This window comes from Periplaneta americana, chromosome 15 (assembly GCF_040183065.1).
Source record: "Periplaneta americana isolate PAMFEO1 chromosome 15, P.americana_PAMFEO1_priV1, whole genome shotgun sequence".
Classification (NCBI taxonomy): Eukaryota; Metazoa; Arthropoda; class Insecta; order Blattodea; family Blattidae; genus Periplaneta; species Periplaneta americana.
In genome coordinates, this window is record NC_091131.1 from 147,106,531 (window position 1) to 147,128,770 (window position 22,240).

A 22,240-nucleotide genomic window follows, 5' to 3' on the forward strand; every position below is an offset into this window, starting at 1 on the left:
TTAATCAGACACTATAACATAGGATTCATGTTCTAATTGTTCAGTTTCTGAAGCAAAATATATAATAGCAGCATACAAAGTACAACTATGTGACACCCAATGAGCAGACTGTATCACATCTTGGTATTGAAAGCAATAACTTTCACTGAAGTCATTTGAATAATTATTGTATTGGGCACAATATTTTTCTTCAGGTTTTGAAAATAAGAAGATTGTTTTGAGTTAATAAATTTGCATGTTTAAGGAATTGTGGCAGCTTACCTCTCACTGCGTCCAGTATCTCTGTAACAGACCCACATATTCTTTTTCTGGATGTGTCCTCCTCCGTCTTTCACCCATTGTTTGGAGATTCTTTCATCATCTCTGATATCTTGTGAAAATACATTAAGAATGTATCTAGCAGTGCCACAGACATCATGCACTTCACTTTGTTCTCATCGCATACCAACATTTTGTACAAAATCTGATATGCTCTTAGACATTTCTGATAATGATGCAAGTAGCAGTGTCATGTTCTCATGATAAATACAGAGGCATAAAAATGTTCAGGAGTGTGTTGTGGACGAAGTTCACCAAATCTTGCCAATTCAATTTTAAATTCTGGGTAATTGTTTTGAGACTGTTTGTAGTTTCACTCACACCAAAGAACAGGAACCACTTTTGTACCTTCTCTTTTTCACCTTCTGAACAAATGATTACATAATCCTTGGTCCCAGGCATTTGATAGGACATGCTGTCACTGTTATAGAAAGCTCACAGGTACCTCGAATAACGTCTAAATTGACAAGAACTCATATCTCTTCTTTGGTGCTCCTGTTATCGAAGTGGTCTCAAAGTCGACAGAAATTGAAATACATTGAATCCCATAACTGCTTGTATCCCACTTGGTCTGATCACTTGTTTGGATCACATAATCCTGTAGCTCATCGTGGATTCATTTTGCCTTGATATCACCTCCATTCCACCAATTTAGCTGATGCTGAGTGACCTCGTTAAATAATAGACTTACTAGTTGCCAAAAAGAAAAAAAAGTGTATACCGGTACATTTTATCTTTCACATTCGAATGTGGAAAGCTGCATAGTGTGTATTGCATTTTCGGCACTGTCTCCGAGATTGTGAAAAGAAAAAATATAATCATCATAATCTATCAGCCGGAGTGTAATCAAACTCACATCCCCAGCACACGAGTCCCTTTCCCTAATCCATCTGCACTTGGTATCACTAGCTGTGTTAAATTAAATTCCAAGCATTCCAAAAATTTTAGGCGACCATTACAAGTCTTTCAGAACTTTCGAAACAATTCCAGGAATTTACATGTATTTCACTGACTCAATTACCTATCGAAGTTTCTTGCAGTATTATAGGTTTACAGAGACATCTACCTGCACCAGAGAAAATTTTCAGAGAGTGAACTCTATATGTTTCATAGAATCCACTCATTCAGCAATAAGACTAATTTAATTGCGTCAATCTACATCATGGGACACCCAACTTTAGTTTTGTTCTAAAGTGAGCCAAATTACGGCATTTATAGCCCTTAAAACTTCTCCATCGTCGAATAAAATTTTACTATCTACTATTCCACATTTCTGAAATGTTTCAGGAACAACAGGAGTCCATGGAGTGAGAAGGGACCCAGCCGAACATCTGGCTACACCAGGATACCAGACAATGGAATGGGATACCTAACGGAATTAATGATGGTGAACAAAGAGTTTCGCCAACAAGGTAAGACCTTGAGGCTTTCATCTTCTTTATTAGATCAAATAATTGAATTATCATGAACTATTACTCCAGCAGTATTCCTCGTCTGCAATTCAGTAGCAGGAAGCTGGGGATTTAAGATTATTTACTTCTAGAAATATAAGGCTTTTGCTTTGAGAACTATTATTATAGTATTTTTATAATGTCTGGAATGGGGAATTCTCCTTAATTCTTGAAATTAGTTTTTACAGATTTTCTGATAGCTTGCATGTTAGAATGTGTGGAAATATTTCGATTTTAACGACGATAAAACAGTATGTTTTTCCATATAGGGTTTTGTGTCTTTTGGGGTTTAGGCAACACCAGTTGTTACAAACCGCATACAAAAATATCAACCACAGATCTACGAATATGTACAGTTGGGACGGTCGTTCTGTGCCGGTGTGCTTGGTTACTTGAGCAACAGAGTGACTTTATAGAAACACGTGACTTACCGCCTCGGCTGGGATCTGCAGCGTGTAGTGACATCATCATGCGCAGTTGGTTCCAGGATGTGCGATGAACGGCGCATTCCACTCACAGTTGTCCAGTATCACTTATCACATCACGTGTTATCATAATAAATACAAACTGATTATAAACATAACATGATATCCATGGTTCAATTATATAGCAATGAAGAGAAACAGACGCAATCAATATATCTAATCATCAGACAAACTTTCGATACCAGATATATCACCACCATTGTCGTCGTGATTTTCGTTATGATCATCATCTTCATCGTCGTCGCTTTCACTACTGCTGTCTCAGCCCGTAATTATGAAGCTTTCAATTACATTTTCCATAATTCCTTCCTGTTCAATATATTCATCTTCGATTTTTTCAACATGTTCACATACTTTTTCCCATTTTTCTACACTGATGTCATCAACCCGTTGTTGGCACAATTTCATCACTTGCTCTAATTTAAAAGTTGTGTTTTGACCGGCTACCCACTGCTTGATATCTGCCCAAATCAATTCCAATGGATTTAGCTCAGGTGAATACGGCAGCAATCTGAGTACACAATGTCCATTCATAGCTAAGAGATTGTCAATCACGTAAGTTTTATGAAGTGGCTTATGTGTTTTAATGAGCCCGTAAAGCTCCACTTTCAGCAAATTTTCCTGAAACTGCACATTGTTTCTTCTAAGCCAGTCCTGCATATCACTTTTCTTTGAATTACTTGAGGGAGCTTTATGCAACTGCACGTTATGGTAAGGTGCGTTATCTATTATAAAAACAGATCTAGGGGGCAAATTCGGAATCAACTTTTCCGTTATCCACTTCTGGTAATTGTTGGCATTCATTTCATGATGGTAGTCTCCAGTTTTCCTGTTCGATTTAAACATCAGAAATGCGCCAGGTACAAAACCCGCTCGGCCCCCTGCATGAACAATAATAAGCCTAGGTCCTTTCGAAATAGGCGCCAGTAAACCTGAGGTTTTGTCATCACTCCAATTTTTTGGTCTTGTATGCGTGCTATGAATATACGTTTCATCCTCGTATATTAGAGGCCTACCTTCTTCTCTGTATTTCTTTATTGCGCGTAAATATGATACGCGCTGTTCTCGAATATCATGCCTTTCCTGTAATACCGCTTTATTATTTCTTGTCTTCTTCCATTTAAACCCCATATCACGTAAAATGATCTTTAAACTTGTACTACTGCCAAAGTTTATGGCATCTTTTAGTTTAGGTAGCAGTTTACTGACAGTGGGCACTGTTTTGTCATTTATATAAAAATTATAAATTGTCTGTCGTATAACTCTTTTATCAAAATCATCAACATCTGTGATGCATTTCGGTACACGATGAACTTTACCGGGCGTTCCAAAAAGAGGTCCCTTCTTCCTCACACTGTTTCCCTTCTTTAATTATCTTTCTTATTGTTCTTTCGGGCACTTTAGTTGCTGCACTCACTCGTTCTTGCACCTTTTTCAGCGGTATTAAAAAGTCTCCAGAAGCTGCTTCACTCTTCATGAAAGAATGTATATTGTTTACAACTTCCCGAGTTTGGCTATGCAGTGTTTTTGCGCCAAGTTTAGACTGAATAGGAGGCATTTTAGTCTACACAAACACACACAACTGCAATTTGCCACGATAATAAATAAACAATATGAATATGAACTAACTAAACTAACAAACAGCAATTATCACGCACGTGGCAGGACGACGTTACACAGCCAAGGCTTTCTGCGAGACTGGCCACTTGCCATATTCTGCGCATGCGCGAGAGTGTAGGCTCACTGGCTAGCTACCACATGATTCTCACCGGCACAGAACGAACATCCCAACTGTACAGATACGGAAACAAACATTGGAGCTTCCTTACTGTCTAAGTTTCGCTTGCAACACAGTGAGCATATGCAGTTAACAAGAGCCCCTGTATATGTGCTACTTGTGAACAGTCCGTACGAAACTGTTGCCTACATACAGGGGGACGCCCATCAAGACTCACTCCATGAAAGAATTTCGAGAAGACTAAGTATTCAGTACATACGAGAATGCGTAGCGTTTCTTTTTTATTACGATTTTGTTGAGACGGACTGTTCCCTCTTTGTAGCACTTGTTCAGTCTGCTTATGATTTTCGTGTAACTTTAATGCATCAGTCCCAGAAATCAAAAGTGCTGTAATGCTTTTCTGGTATTCACAACAAATACAGAAAGGCGAGAGTAAGATTATTGCAGTATTCATATTAAATAGTGTAATGTACAGAAATTTACAATATGAGTAATAATAATACTAACACTGGGCAATTCTGCAAAGCATGGCCTACGGAAAGTGTTGTCTGAGCAGTAGTTGTGTGTTGTGCTGACCATTATGGAGACTTGCAATGTGCAAGCCTACCTTCTTTAGTGTCAGTCGGAAGATAACCTTCACAGGTGTGGACATGTGATGAATAGAGCTCAGAAGTTGATGAAATATCATATTTTTTCTGAGGCATCACAGACAATCCAGGATACAATAGAAACTCGTTTCACTTCAGCACAAACCAATATAGCTTACTATTATTTTGCGTTTATTTGGATTTTTTTGGTCTTGTATTCTTTACTGGTCATTTTTAGGAAATGTTCTACTTTTTGTTGCATTATTCCCTTTTTCTTCTTTTGAACGGAATTTTTTTCCGGAGTAATCAGTGTCTACATTCCACAGTCTACTGCGTCATGCAGGAATTTGCCTTACAGTTGCATGAACCTTAACTCCTGATTACGTGTATGACGTGATTGCCTCATTCAACAGAACAGTAGAAATACTGCAGTCGCAGTGCTCGCAGTCAGCATATTGTATCTGACAGGTGAAAACCATATTGATAGAGAAAGTGCTGCTTGTAGGGTATAGCAGTTTCTCAAGGTTTGCTGGCTGATCCTCAAATTAAGGGATATCAATGGTAACTTTTCAATTTTGGCAACAATAATAACATGGCTAAAGAAAAGAGATGAGAGCATTCTTTCAGCTGTCAAAAAAATTAAAGGCTTCGAAGAACATTTCCAACAGTTAGTAGGAAAAATTGCACAAGAAGTTAGAGAGAAAATGAAAAAAGAATTGGAAAACAACATTGGGTGCCAGTCAATGTCTAAGTCAAGAAGGTTCTGCAAGGTGAAAACACTGACTTCAGAGTTTTTGATGGAGTTTTCTTCCAGTGGACTTTGGTCACTTGAAGTATGTGCTATGATGTCAATTGAAGCAGAGAGGAGTTTTTCTTGTGATCTTTATGTCATCAACTTACGAGCCCTAATTATAAATAATCGTAAAAAATACATCCTTCACCACAATGCACTGATTTGTAAGTCAATTAAATAAACATTTATGATTTATACACGCTTGGCCACTAAGTACGGGTGGATTTCAAAATGTTCAATAAGATCATAGTAACGAAGTAAAATGTTTGAGGAAAGCAAACTTCAAAGTGTGCAATTTAGCTATGTTGTTCAATGTTATGTTGAGTTTGCATTGCTTGACAGGTTCGTGGATACCAGGAGCCTGATAGACATCCGGACGGTTCTAGAGAGGGAGAGCACCATCTACAGCTGTACAATCATAGATGCAGACGATGCAGGTAATATTCCAAATAATGGTGAAGAGTTACGCATGGAATTAGTTAAACAGAAATACTGGTACTCTCTTGCACATTTTATAAATAAATTCAGATGAAAATAAAGTGCATGAAAAGAAGAAAATCTGAGCAATTTCTGTATTTAAATTCATGATTTAAAACAATATAAAAATAAGGTTTAAGCTGCTTGTGTACGACAAAATTTTTCTTCCAATTCAATATGTTACAAGAAAACTTCTTTAAAGTTTGATCAATATTGAACAAAATATTTTTCGAAACTATTTCAAATTGCTAGCGATTTGACAAGATTTTAAAACATGTGCTTCAAGTTCATTGTAACCTAGGCAAAGCCAACCTACCGAATATTACATTACTAATATATAAATTATTTGGCAAATACATGCCCATACAAAATATCAATATTACATACTTAATAACTGCACAGTACACTACAACTAAGATTATTACGATTGCATATTGTTTTAAAACAAAACATTTTCACTTCTATTAGTATTCGCCTATGTTGTAGATTTAGAATTATCTTCATTAAAAAAAATACATAATTAGTACTTAATACGCATTATGTTTCTTCCAGTTATTGTAGTATGCCACAGAAGTCAATGGTTTTCAGTTTCAGAAGCATGGCCGTTCATCTCAGTACCTCAGATGTTGTCTGTCATGTGGATGAGAGCAAGTTCGAGTCTCATGCGAGTAATTTTTTTCTTGACCAACGTGGAATATTAAAATTTTATACTGCCCAGTTTGTATTGGTTACTATTAGGCTTGACCTTACATAAAGTTAGCAGTAGAGAATTCAGTTCCATCTTTTAACCCCTGTCGAATATATTATATATGTACTTTTTTTCCGGTAAAAGGCCACAGATTACATAGAAGGAGCTATTACATATGTGACGAGGACAAAGTGATTTTTGTAAAAGATAGAGCAAGTTCTTGGCCACATATGAGGAAAAGAGGTAGTGATGACATTGTGTAATTGTAAGCAATGGTAATGACACTTTATATAGAGTGTTTCAAATAAATGGTATGCAAGTAATCACAGTGTTAGGGAAATTTTAGCTAAAAACAGTTAATGGTTGAATTGTACTGTAACTTTCCTGAAAAATATGTTAAATGCAATCAGATCTTGTGAATCACCAGTATCTTGTCCTGAAAATTGACACTTGGTCCAGCAGAGGAGCGTCCTAGGGAATAGTTTCAGGAGAGCAACAAGAAACCTAAGAGACGAAAGTGGAAACATCATTAGCAAGTACGAATAGACGCAAACTAACTTCTGCTGGTCAGATTAGTTTACAATAGGAATAACGTTAAAATTATGTTTAGAGAACAATTTTTCATAACTGTCTTTTTTTTTTTTCACTTTTTTTAAGAAGAAAACAATCTTCTAAGTAATGGTTCTCTTTTTTTTTTTCTATGTAAAGCCTAATAATAACTAATAGGATATGGGCAGTAATTATTTCACTTTTTCTTAAACAAACTGAAACATCGGTCCCATGACCCAGTAAAACTCCACTTTCGAGTTATTCAGGAAATAATAATCTCTCCGAGAAAGAGACGGAACAGTTCACATAATTTTACCTAATTAGCATGTAGTGTTTCGGTTTTGCATAACTTCCAATGTTTAGTTATTATAGTGTAACTGTAGCCTAAGAGACAGGAAAATTTGTCAACAATGCATCAATTGCTTCTTGTAACTTTCCAATATACACTGTGTCCCTAAACTAAAGGTGGGGTTACCAAGTTTCCTAGGTGTACTAAAAACAGAAGACAGGGGAATAACTCTAGGACACTAGTAAGTAGCTTAAAATCATGCCATAATATTGCAGGAAGTCATGACCAACTATAAAAAAAAAATTCTCTTAGTCATCCTTTTGTACTTCAGTACAATAAATTGTTACGATGAAATTATATAGAAATAGACAACATTTCCGTACAAAACTACTGCAGTTAATTTACCATGAGTTTTTGGTGTAAGAATATTTTCTTTGCTGATATCAAATTACATTGGTCAACACCCATTTTGCGCCAGACATAAAACTAACAAATTCTTACTAATTTCGACCTCTCAAATTAAAAAATAACACACAAAATGTTCCATCAGTTCGGGTTTTCTAGATGACAATATAATTCATTTTATATGCATTCTATTTAAAAAAAATCACCGTATTCCGTCTGTACCTACTTTGTTTTAGAAATGTGACGACCCATTATGTGAAAACATATTAGAAGCACTTGTAGAAACGGAAATTATTTTATTGTCCTTTTACGAGACTATTTGATGTGATACAGGTTCACAGTATGAATTCGCTTGTGTTTACCTGATTTTACTTGAGATGTGCATTTCTTTCACTGTGAGCTTTAATGACATTACTATAATTTATATTTTGCAATAGACCACCTTGTCAAAATGACTTCTAAAAGTGGAAATTGTTTTATTGCTCTTTTTGGTTCCATTTGGAGGGGGAGAATCAGACTTGCAATATGAAATAGCTTCAGTTTACCAGGAGATTTCCGTGGTGTTAGTATTCTGTGCAAGACGTGTATTTCTTTAAAGTGTGCTTTAATGATAATATTCAAATTACGAATGGTTTACATGTGCCGATTTGAAGGTTCTAATATTGCTTCTTAGAATTCAATTAGGTTACACAAAATTTTGCTGCTTTCTGTGCAAATGGGACAGTTGCGCTCGAGATAAACATTATAAAATAAAACAACAATCACTAGAGCCAGGGAAGAAAAATATTATACATCAACCCCTTGTACTTCAAAGTAAAATAATTTTACCCCCTTCACACATTAAGTTAGGGTTAATAAAGGATTTTTTTTTTATTTTAATGGGTTATTTTACGACGCTGTATGAACATCTCAGGTTATTTAGCGTCTGAATGAAATTAAGGTGATTATGCCGGTGAAATGAGTCTGGGATCCAGCACCGAAAGTTACCCAGCATTTGCTCGTATAAGGTTGAGGGAAAACCCCGGAAAAAACCTCAACCAGGTAACTTGCCCTGACCGGGATTTGAACTCGGGCCACCTGGTTTCACGGCCAGACGCACTGACCGTTACTCCACTTAATAAAGGATGTTGTTAAAGGGATGAATTATAAAATTAAGCATTTAAATATATCCAGGAAAAATTTCCTGCTATTAGTGACTCGAAAGTAAAAGAGGGAGTTTTCAACGGACCACAAATTAGAGAAATAATGAGGGACAATCACACCGAATCTTTGTTGGAAGGAAAAGAGAGAGCCACCTGGATTGCATTCAAGGAGGTTGTATGAAATTTTCTGGGTAACCGTAGAAGTGAGAACTATAAAGAACTAGTGCAAAATTTACTGTTGGCTTATAAAACTATGGGTTGTAACATGTGCCTGAAAATTCACTTCCTTCACTTCCATCTTGACTTTTCCCCCCAAGAATTGTGACGATTTCAGTGATGAGCAAGGTGAGCACTTTCATCAAGAAATGTCAACTATGGAAAAAAGATACCAAGGACAGTGGAGTACCAATATGCTAGTAGACTATTGTTGAACTTTATCTCGTGATGTACCTGATTCCCAGTATGAAAGAAAATGCAGAAAAAGAAAACTGTAATCTTCTGAACAGTAAATATTTGACCTTAGTGTCATTATATAAAGCAGTATTTTGAATAGATATAATTCGAAAATTTCTCAAAAACCGTAACTAACAACTGATTATTATTGTCATATTCGTATTCCGGAGCCTCAAATTATATATAAAACATGCATCATATGCACAGCACAAAAAAAAAAAGTTAAAATTTGTTGTTGTTGTTTTCTAATGCCAGGCGTTTGACAATAAAGTCATTTGACCTCTTGCACTCCAATATTTTTCAAAGATATTATCATGACCAGCCACTGAAGCACAGATTTTGAGGTGTTCCGAATCCATTTCTTGAGTTAAAATTTGTTACGCAGTGTTATATTAAGGTGTAAGGAAAGGCATGTAATGACATTAAAACAAATTAACAATAAAATCACATGCCACTCCTTTTTTCCCCCCTCTACTGATCAGTGCTTGTTTTTTCTCCAGCTCAACTCGGAATGGTCACTAATGCTAGAACAGTTTGGTTATTTGTATTCTAGAGCCTAGCCATGACATGCAGCAATCGAGCAAAAGCAATAATACCCATTCCATCTTAATGATTGTATATAAAATGGATGTTCAAACAAAAGTGCAATGTGCGTTGTGGATGGCAACAAATAACCACTTCACAAAACTAGCATTCGTTGTTGGGATAGACAGCTGAAAGAGACGTAAATTTTACTAGACAAAAGTATTTAGATTTTAATTTTTTGCATTTTATTCTAAATTACCACATGGTCCCAATACTGGACACTACCAGTGTTTCCAGTACCAAACAGAAAAATAATTATTGTGGCACATACAATAATGCCATCATTTGCTTTCAGTGACTTCTAACAGGATGACAGCATCTAAAAAGGGAAAATAACTGTCAACAGAGAGTACTGGCAGGGAGTGAAGCAGCAGATCACTTCTCTGTGCCAAGAAGCACTTTGGGAGACCGTGTTTGGGGTTTGTGCCCTTAAGAGGGGAGAATGAATTACAATAAATCCTTTAAAGAACATTCGACAATGAATTGGAAAATAAATTGTAAAATATCTTAAACATCTGGACAATTGTTTCCTATCCTGAACAAAATCGAATTTCTTACTCTAGTCTACGATCTTGCTGAGCACTTGAAATTGCCACAGCAATTCAACAGAACAAAGCAGATAGTGGGAAACAAGTTTTATCATGGATTTATCAAGCAGTATTCCGAATTTTCTTTGTGTTGTGCTCAATTAACAAGCCTGCAGAGAGCTCCAGGCTTTAACGGGAACAAGTGAATGCTTTTTTTGCCGAACTAGAGGAACTAATAGGAAAATATTCGTTCCCTCCAAGCAGAATTTTCAACTGCAATGAAACTGGTGTAAGTTCAGTGCATTCAAGTAACTTGAAAGTCTTGGCTCTTAAAGACAAGAAGCAAATTAGGTAAATGTGGCAGAAATATCACAATGATGCTTTGCATCAATGCTAGGGAAATGAATAGCTTCACAATTGACGAAAGACACACCAGAAGGAAGCGTATTTGACACTCAATACAGCAGTTGGATCACAGTACCAGGCTTTCTGAAATGGTTGAAAGCACTTGTCAGGCCGAGCATGGATTTGAATATCAACAGGATGCATCAGGCATTTAAAGAAAAGTATCCAGGAAGTGTGGTTAGTTATATAAGTTCTATGATAAAGTTTTCAATAAGGAGTTTCCAAATGCTTCATTTCATCGGCTAAGAACTGATACGTGCAAAACATGTGATGGTTCTGCTTGTGAAATTTCTTCAGTCAAAATAGACTCAATCCCATGATGTGAAAAGGTATCGAGACTTGCACCATACAAAATGTAAGGAAGTACTTGAGACCGTTACGATGCACGTTTTCCACACAGTGAAACAACAGTAATGTCAGTTGATCTTCAGCAAGTGTTACTAGTTCCAAACCTTACCCACAGCAACATGTTTTATAGCAGACAGCTCAATTGTTATGATTTAGGCTTACATGTTGCAGATCCTCATGATCGTGTTATGTGTATGTGGGATGAGAGCACTGCCTCTCGTGGGACTAATGAAGTTGTATCGTGCTTATTGAAATTAATAAAAGAAGGAGGGAATTTGAACAAGAGGAAATTAGTCATTTAGTCTGATAATTGCGCAGGTCAAAACAAAAATCGCGTAATGACTTTCCTTATTATGTCTTTGGTACATTATGACAGAAACATGGACATTACAATGAAGTGGAGAGAAGCGAATAGAAGTATTTGAAATGTGGATATGGAGAAGGATGCAACATGTGAAATGGACAGAGTAAGAAACGAAGCTGTGTTGGAAAGACTGCAAGAAGAAAGAATGATGCTGAAACCGATCAGAAAGTAGAAAAGGAATTGGCTGGATCACTGGTTGAAAAGAAACTGCCTATTGAAGGATGCAGTGGAAGGGATGGTGAATGGAAGAAGAGTTCGGGGCAGAAGAAGATATCAGATGATAGACAATATTAAGATATATGGATCATATGCGGAGACAAAGAGGAAGGCAGAAAATAGGAAAGACTGGAGAATGCTGGGCTTGCAGTGAAAGACCTGCCCTTGGGCAGAACACTGTGAATGAATGAAATGCCCTTTGAGGGAGTTACACTAGAAGTTCTTATAACGCTCACAGCTTCTTGATCTGTGACCGTGATTTTGGTCTTACTGAGATGAGAAAGAGAGTCTGCAAGGCATGCATTCCAAGAGATTTGCATTATGTTGTGGAAACTGCTCGACATCTTCAATGTCATGGAGATTGAATCTGATGATTTCTTCGACCTAAAATATCCTGCAGATTCTGTCATTACGACCTCAAAATGTGAGATCTCAAAATTAAATATGATTCATGTAACCAAATAGTTACCAGGAAAGCTTCTTACCATGAAAACTCACAGAAACCTAAAATGGAAGGTGATGAACATTATGAGGACAGGAAAACTTCCTACTAAGATAAGAGATACTTTTCTGCATGTATTCCCACAACCTATGTTACCAGTTGCTAAAATAGCAGATCTGAAAAACATGATATCGTTTCTACCAGACTATGCAAAGGTTCTTTTTATTAAGAACTTTGCAGAAACTGAGTATTGGAACAATAATCCTGAAACTATAGTCCCATCGCTCTAATTTCCGGCAGCCAATCGCATTGCAGGTCAGCTACATTTAAACGTGTGCGTCTTGTGATTCACTGATGAAGACGCTATTCATTTCTTAAGGCTCGATAATACTTAATATAATCGCCCGCCATTTTGGCTCTTTCGTTGGCGTTCACAGAAAGCACACCAACGAGTTAGATACTATAGAGAGGACAAAGATCTCAGAAAGTTGAAGACAATTGAACATTGGTCCTCCATGTTTCGGTTAGTCAAAACAAAGGGGCGTGGCTCGGATGTTGTAGGAAATGACTGTGATGAAGTTAGTATTATTGTGAATTGAGTTACATATTAAGACTATGTTAATAAGTAAAAAGTAAAATACACACAAAACTTTACGTTTTATAACAACTGTAGGCCTATGTTTTATTAGTTTCACTAAATATAGCCCAGATATTAAATGACAAGCTATACTCGATGCAACCAAAGCAAAGCATCTAAAGACAGATGAATTTAATCGGCAGAAGAAAAATAAATAATTTTTTGACTTCGTCACAAATTTAATTACCTTATAGCTAATCTAACGTAATATGAAATTATGTAATTCAGTGCTCACCAGGTGATTTCAAGAGAGACGACGTATGTAACTAATAGGAGTAAAATATAGGAAAGGTAGTGGCGAAAATTAAAAAAAAAATATCCAGTAATTAAGTTATTGAGAAAAATTAATTTGAAATTGGAATTAATACAGAGAACTTTTGAAAACTGCAATTATTAAAACTACAAATAACCTCTTAGCATGCAACATAATAATTAAAGAATGACACTAATAGAAAGTTACTCATGATCATAACTCACCACATTTATTGAAACAATAAGATACTTACGATTAACATTGTTATCAGAAACAGGAGCCACAGCTAGGTACACTTCTTTTCGCGTGATGGAGACATCATGTAGTCTAATATAATTTGAAACAAATACTGTCGCGTGATGGAGACATCGTGTAGTCTAATATAATTTGAAACAAACATTGATCTCACACGTGTCTCGCAACTAGGCAGAGGCTTTTGCAGAATAAAACTGTTCTTACATTATTTTGAACAATAATGACAAATTGTGTGTGGTGCAAGTGCTAACTTTCCTCTTTGTTAACAAAAAGAGCCCTACGCATTAATAAAAAGAAAATTGGAGTAGGCCCTATAAACACAATAAATACTAAACTCTTGATGGTACAAACTTATTAATACAGATATTTCGCTTATGCTCAATCCTTCTTATCTTATAATTCTCTGCGGCAATGGTACCTGTATTGAGAGGGTTTAATTATCCAGCAACGAATATTATGATTTACGGTACATTTCTTTTAAATCCGAGGGAATGAGAAATTTTTGGAAATTTTGAAGTCTTAATTATTACTTTTTCATTTATAAATCAGCTTTTTACAAAACCTATAGCGAAATGTTTAAATTAAATATTGATATATCTGAAAAATATAATACATGTACCAACTCGTTGCAGTGTACCTTTGATAAGCACTCCTTGTGGAGGCTGGCGGTACTATAGACCGCTATGTTTTTTAGGGAACGATCCATAGTACTGTTGGCCTCTGCAGGGAGCGCTTATCAGAGGTCTTCAGCCTCTCTATAGTATCTAACTCGTTGAAGCACACGAAGACGTTATTTGCCGCTCAATTACAGTGCGTTTGATTTATTATCATAGGAGCTACAACATGATAATGTTTAACGGTGTGGCAAATAGATTCCTCGTATGGTAGCTCGGCAACGAAAGAACAAAAATGGCGAACGATACTACCTATCTAGACTTTATAGAGCCTTCACTTCCTAAGACCTAAGCAAAGAGGAGGAGTCACGCTGGGAATAACAGCGCCGTGACTATATAATAAGACATTTTTTTTTAGTCTACATGACCTTATATTATCACCCCTTTGTGATGTACATGTTGTAATACCTAACTACAAAACATGGCATTTGGAACACTATGAGTGAGATGGACAAGGTATTTAGAATATTCTATAAGTTTCCTTTTTTTTATATTTTATACTACATTCCAATTATCAAGAAAGTGTATTTAAGTCTTATACTAACATATATCCTGTACAAATATATGTCTATTTTGAACACAAAACATTAAGTTCAGAAATTGAGAAGTTTTTATTGTTTCCTGTGAAATTTTCTGAATGGCACTTAGAACTTTTGCCATTTCCACTCTTCAAATAATAAAGAAGGCTTTTCTACATACCTCGATTTTTGTACTTCCAACCTGATGTAATACTTGAAAGATTTCACTCTATTAGGCTTTTTTCTCATTTCTCGTCCCGTGTCATTTTATATCAGTGGCACATATACCTTTTAAGAACCAGTCTTGCTGATCCTTGCTAGCAATATTTAAAAATGTTGTTAGGCATTCAATTGTCATATTCACCAACTTTTTAATCCCTCAGACCTAGTTGCCATACGCATATATGCAGCTCTCTAGGTGAGTTCTGAAGTGATTTTACATACACGTGTACATATTCTGCATGACTGCCATAGTTTGTAATCAATTTCAGATATGAATATGTGGTTTTCTCAACTGTATCGCAGAGAGTATGTTTTTTACTGTCATATGGTTATATTATGTTTAACCATTTCGAAAACTGAAATAAAGGAGTGAAGTAATATAAATTCCATTCTACTAGAGCATTTAAATACCATTTTAGCGCCTAGTGCAGGGACTTTTAAATACCATGTTGTCAGGTTAAAACACTCTTTCTGGCATTTGCAGTCTTCACTAGTCACTTTTTAGGGACATCCTTACCGCTGTGGTTAATATATTCTCCACCATGATTTCTGGCCTTTTCAACATTTCTTCTATATTCCGAAGAATGTTTTGTTCTTTTCTTGCTATAAACACCAGTGAACACACATGCAACTGGACGTGAATAGTACTGTACCCAGATAAAGAGCAGTTCTGCAGTAGTGCCAACTGTTTCCTGTTTATTGCAAAAACAACTGGAATCCTGCACTTCAGATGAATATTGATGCCTTTTGCTTCACAGTATTAACTGTCACTTCGGTTATTTTTCTGCTCAGACTGATGTATCTATGTGTGAGGTAGTCATTACAATGCTCCACTTATTTTCAACCAAAATGTGACTTACAATCAGGAATTCAAGTAGTTACACCACAGTTCACTGTTCCTGATCACTTACCTACTTTCTCAATATGTTACAGTCAACTATTCCTGACTACTTATCTCTGTGGAAAATTTTGATGTACTGTACTGCAATCAACGGCTCCTTATAACTGAATTTTGTATAGAATTCATTTGTATTACAATCCACTGTTCTAGGTCACTTATCTGTGCAAGTAATTTTCTCTTTGTGCTACAATTTACTGCTTTCCATGACTTACCTGTGCATAGAAATTCCTTGCTGTGTTACAGCCCAACAGCTTGGACTCCACTGCACTTCTCTCTTTATCAATAACGGAATCTTCGTGTAGAAAGTGCACTTCATGTTTGGCTGGGTGGACATTCACATCCACATTCCTAGGGTCCAACTCCAGACTCATGTATATGAATGGTTGACGTTCCTGTGGGATGTACATATGCTCAAAGGACTTCTTCAATGCTGCCAACATGTTATAAACGTCAATTTGTTATAATTTGTACATTTGTTTACCGATGATGCAGCAATTGAGAAAAGAAATAGGAGTTCAATCTTGGCTAAAGGCAACAGATTTTTAGGTGGCAAAAATTTTAAATGTAACTATCATATGATGAAGAAATAAAGCAGTGACCCACGTAATATATTTACTTTATGTACCAAAAAAAACTCTATTTACTGTATGCACAAAAAAAAGAAAAAAGAAAAAAGTTTTCGTTCATAAATTAAAATGAATAAAGACAACATTTTCATATCTATTACTCTGTTCTCAACTTGAAAACAAAATGTCTTTTCATACTGTATGATAACAATTCTGGAGAAAGAGACCACAAATTACACATTCACTGTTAAGTATTCAGCACAAAAAATAAGCCACCAACCAATTTCGCTTGGACTTGGTAAAATTTAAATCTGAAAATTCGTGAACGGAAAATTAATCCTGTAGCTATTTAGGATGCTGTACTTTACATAAATACTACAATTTAAGTGTAAGTCTAAATTTAATTCACTTACAATGGGAGAGGAGGTTAGAATTAGGCACCTGGTATTCACCGTGTCCTGGAACTTGACATTTCCATTTCAGAACTACATAAGGTTCCATCTTCAGAGCAGACAGGTAGTCAACTACTCTGTTTGGACTCCTTATGTTTGACAAATCTGGATGACTGAGCCAAAGTCTAAAGACGAATATGGGAGAGAAGATTGCTTTTAACTTCTTTAAATACTGCAGTCCTTTAGAAGCTTATTTCTGTTCTGTTTTGCAGCCCCATGAGACAGCTGCAGTCTCAATCAAGATGCAAACCACAGGGACAACTTTAGTGCAGCAAGGAACTTGCTTGGCGAGGAGTAGAGTAGACGCAAGAAGAGCTGCACAAACTATCAGCAATGTTCATGTGCACTCGGCTTTGCTTCGACTGGCAAGCTGTCGACAGTTCTCAGTCATCTGCTGGCTTGACAACATTTCGAGCGAGATTTATCACAGCGCATGTAACATAACGTGAACCTTGTTGCAGAGTAACTAATAACACAAATGGTTAAAAAAAAAATCTACCCCCCCTCTCTCTCGCCATGCAATATTGATGTAAACCAGAACGTGTAGTATTACAAACTGTAATGGAACATGTTCAATAAAGTTCCTCATAAAAAAAAGTTCTCTCTCTCTCTCTCTCTCTCTCTCTCTCCTGCTGTTCTGTGGTTTCTAGTTAGAAATTATATTAATTATATGTCACAATAGAGGCTCCTTTAGTGCTAAACTGGCGTTAATTATATAAAATTAGAGCCTACATGTTGAAGTACAAAATCTATACCAAAGAACAAGAATTATATCATACGACAGAATTCCAGCACAGCCACAAGGTTGACTTAGTCATCTATCAAATAGAGTACCGGGTCTTTCCTGGGGATAAAACGCGATCATGACTATATTTATTTATTTGTCTAATGGCTACTACATGATATTTACTATCATTGGCTGAGGGAAAAACAAGAAAGTGGTGAACAAAACTACGGATTAAGTAATTAAAAACATTCGGGCTCTGGCTTCCCAGTAGCGGTCGACTTCCGTGGAGGATTTCAGAGCAGGGCATTTTGCAAGATGTCTATCCATGTCTTCCTGTTGATGGCACAAAATGCAGGATGCTGATGGAAGGATGCCAAGAAGATTGAGGTGTTTACCCAGGATGTCGTGTTCAGTGTTAAGACAAAAGCTTGCAACTGCTAGTCTTCTGGGTTCAGGAGGTATATCCTTCAGTAATTTCCTAAGTTGTTGCGAAATGTTTATGTCCAGTTCTTGTTGGTGATTATTTTTTTGTAGTTGCTTGATATATTGTTTTACTGAGCTAAATGACAAAGGTTTCCGTGCGTTTATTTTGAGATTGGCACCCTTCTTAGCGAATGTGTTAGCCTGTTCATTCCCATGTAGATTACAATGTCCTGGGATCCATTGTAACACAACTGTTTTGCCACGTTCTTTTAAATTTGCAAGTATTTTTTGACAATTATTGATTTGTTCTGTGTAGGGGTGGTCAGTTTTATTTATGGACAAAATGGCTGCTTTTGAGTCTGAGAGGATGACGGCATTTGTGAATTTATCCATATGGAATAAAAGTTGATTTAAGGCAACATGTATAGCTTCAATTTCTCCATCATAGGCAGATAGATTATAACCAACTGGAAGATAGAAGCAAAATAGATTACTAAAAATACCAGCTCCTACATTTCTTTGAGGGTCTGTTTTCGAGCCATCAGTATAAATTCTTATCCAATAGTCTTCCGGATATCTGATGTTGACGGTTTCAAGGGCCAATTGTTTTAAATTTTCTTTACTGTGTTGATTTTTGGTGATTTGTTCTAGGAGGTCTATTTCTGATTGAATTATATCTATCTGAAGTGGGTTTTGTGGAAGCATTAGAGGTTTAAGGAGATTGGGTATATCGAGTGGTGCAACATAGACCTACCTCCACGTGGTGCACCCTGGACAACGCTTTGCGGCAACATGGTCTATAATAAGGCAAAGAAAATGAGAAAGCCAACAAATTGTCCTTTTAAGGATTACTCTGAACAACTTAAGATCCTTCAATGGAATGCAGGAGCATTATCTCAGGCCAAGAAAACGGAACTTATAAACATCATAACTATATAAAACACAGAATATTTAATGCTCACGTTGGCTTCTACCTGCTCTGCACAATAAGAACAGCTCAAGACCATGCTTTCGAATGCGCCCTGTAATCGGCATTAGGTGGTTCATAGCAGCCTGAGGAGCAAATATTGTTCTCTGTGCAAGCTCTTCTTGCATCTACTCATTTTCTTAGATTAGGGTACTTTTACATGCCCTGACACTTCCTTCCTAATGAAGCACAGTATTCCTATCAACACTGCTCTCAATCAGAGTTGAATCCATGAACCTGAGATAACCTAAACACTAAATTAGAAAAAGCCAGTTATTTACCAGACTAATTTTTGCAACAACAAAGAAACTGTACTAAACTGATAAGTAATGAAATCACTATTATCATAATTTGATAGCCAAAAAAAAAAAAAAAAGAGAGTAGCAATATGACAATGAGACGACTTCATCACGTCTTAGTAATCGAATACTTAATGTTTAAAATGAAATCTGAATTAACAAAACTGATTACATGAACATGTTTTATCAATTACTATGTGCCATACCACCTGAGCTGCTAAGACATGAGTAAGAAGTCTCTATTTCAGAACGCTTATTTCAAATACATTATTTGGTTCTAGTTATATTTATGCAGTTAAATTCAGCTATAATGGCTGGGGGATCATCATTCTGCCGTCACACCCATACTGGTTGGATGACTATTCACCTTTACTGTGGCATGTGGGTATGAGGCCAGCAGTCCAGCTGATTCACCATAAGCCTTGGCCCTCCATGGGTTGTTGCATCACAGATTTATTTTATTTATAGTTATATATAGTAAAAATAATGCAACCAGAGGAGATGTATTAGTTGGCATAAACTAATTTCCTGAGTTTGTATTTGGAGGAAGCTGGACATATGAGACTTGAATTAACTTATAATAATTAATAGGAAAGCTCTGTTGACAGCTGTACTATTTGATGATCTGTAAATCTATAGGCAACAGTATTTTTTTGGAGCGGCGGGGGGGGGGGAAGTGTACACAAGACATTTGAATGGCCTGAACTCAGTTAGGTATCCCAAATGTACAAGATAATTATATTACAGCCAACACTGTCTCTCTACTCAGATTGTTCTTGTAAAATTAGCTCAAAGAGCAATGGTGAACACTGATAACAGAAATCGAATATATAAAACAAAACAGAGATTCAAAACAAGTGAACTCCTATAAAAATTAGAGAATATTTCATTTCCGGTTGTTTTAATGCACACAAAAATAAAGTTAACGTTATCTCTACACAAGAGATATATTCAACAATTAAAATTAAGCATATTTCAAGTCATTATGTTTCATGGCAGTAAAAAGACATACTTTATTACTGCTATGCTGTTTAAATGATTTTAATACACCCAACATTTGTATCATGTCACAGAATGTGTGAGTACAGTCTATGTGAGAGGTATAAAAAACTGTGACTTAGGAAGGTTCAGTTATGTAAATCAAGAGTATAGGCTATATTCAGGGAGGTCGTGCAATAAGTGTTAGTGAGTGTTAAATACGACTAAGAAACCTTATTCCACCAAAAACAAGAACACCAAGGCAATGCCATACTAACTGTGCACGGCCAAAGGGCTGTAAGAAAGGAAGAGCTTACAAGTGGTAGTGGATTTAACATTCTGCAGACGAAGAGCATATTGATCAACTATGTCAGACATAAGTGCCCAGCAGTCCCCACCATCTGAGGAGAAGATACAAAAGCAAGACGTCTGCCCTGGATGTAAACTAAACATTGATGTTATCAGAAACAGCAGCAGAATGCAACAGATTAGCCTGGCGTAATGAGCCAGAGTAGGCGACCTCTCTGGTCTTACTTATCTGCTCTGACCTGTATGTAGTTCCAAAATGTGAAGTTTCAGGATACGGTGGAATATATCCAAAAGCTTAATTTTGAGGCACAAAATTGTTTCGAAGCAGGTGTGTAGGGAAATGAGTGATGTACAAATGTACACATTACAGTCTTACAGTGGACTGTTTAATAAGCGAGTACCAGAAACATTTATGCAGAAAGTAACCTTATCAAGATGATATACCAATGGAGTAAGTAATAGAAAACTGATTTAATGTGAGTGTTGTTAAACAGAATCCCTGTATGGCGTGTCCTCAGGTTGCGGATAGAGGAGATGGCCTCCAGAAATGGAGGGTAGCTGTGAATATATTGAATAAGCAGTCATAGACAGCTGATGAAGGGTGGTCCTCCAGGTTGGGGGTCGGCTAACAACCCATCATCATAAAAAATAGCTTGTTACGAAACCCCAAAATAAGCTTGGACTCTCACTTTGAGAGAGGAACAGAGGTTAAGGGTGCTTGAGAATAAGGTGCTTAGGAAAATATTTGGAGCAAAGAGGAATGAAGTTACAGGAGAATGGAGAAAGTTGCACAATGCACAATTGCACGCATTTTATTCTTCACCTGACATGATTAGGAATATTAAATCCAGACGTTTGAGATGGGTAGGGCACGTAGCACATATGGGCGAATCCAGAAATGCATATACAGTGTTAGTTGGGAGGCCGGAGAGAAAAAGACCTTTGGGGAGGCCGAAACATTGATGAGGGGATAATATTAAAATGAATTTGAGGGAGATGAGATATGATTGTGGAGACTGAATTAATCTTGCACTGGATAAGGACCGATGGTGGGATTATGTGAGGGCGGCAATGAACCTCCAGGTTCCTTAACCTTTCAAGAGCCGAGCTACCATTATAGTAGTGTAGCTAGTATTATGATCATGACATATTATATGTTATAAATTGTATATTATATATAAAATACGTTGATATTCTTTAATTTTATACAACATTAAGGAAATTGCATTTGATTACAATAATTTAAAAATCCCCCCCCCCTAAAAAAAGAGCAAAATCATTTCAACTGCAGCCAACTGAAACCCCGTCAGCTTCCATGTGTACCATTACACTGATTGTTTTACATGGATCCTCCCCATCCTTTACCACAGGCTCAATTGATTGCAGTGACCAGGACACGAACCTGCGATCTTAGGCACGATATGCTGGGCGGACATAGCTTGTGCACCTTAAACCGCTCGGCTAACGAACCCAACACGAATTTACCCGATTATGCAGGTATATAAACTCCTGCTTAAGAGTTAGAAATTTGCGTGCAATAGTAGTATAGGTCTTGCAGCTTCTAAACGTTAAAAGCCATTTGCAAGTAAGTTGTTAAACAGAATATTTTGTACTTATTGCAGTTTGTGGCATGTCATTTTGTTTTTCAATTATGTGACAAAACATTTCATTTTAACTTCATATCTGAATAATACGAAAACATGTTCACAAAAAAAAAAAAAAAAAAAATTAGGACCATGGCACTTCCACCTTGAAATGGTTTCATTGTACTAAAACTTCCAGACTGTTTAATTCCTT

At 36.5% G+C, this 22,240-nt stretch overlaps 1 protein-coding gene and 1 long non-coding RNA gene across 3 annotated transcripts in view; one reads left to right on the forward strand and one right to left on the reverse strand.

Annotated features, from left to right (window-relative positions):
• Positions 1-22,240, reverse strand: part of LOC138715432 (DNA mismatch repair protein Mlh1-like) — a 50,578-nt gene that overhangs the window by 12,923 nt on the left and 15,415 nt on the right. For both annotated transcript variants that reach the window (XM_069848330.1, XM_069848331.1), the window contains exon 2: positions 15,935-16,152. In XM_069848330.1, the coding sequence (XP_069704431.1) occupies positions 15,935-16,152 (218 nt within the window). The remainder of the gene's footprint in view (positions 1-15,934; positions 16,153-22,240) is intronic.
• LOC138715433 (uncharacterized) lies at positions 1,639-17,208 on the forward strand. Its single transcript, XR_011336330.1, has 3 exons — positions 1,639-1,730; positions 5,715-5,809; positions 16,953-17,208. It is a non-coding gene; the product is annotated as an uncharacterized lncRNA (long non-coding RNA).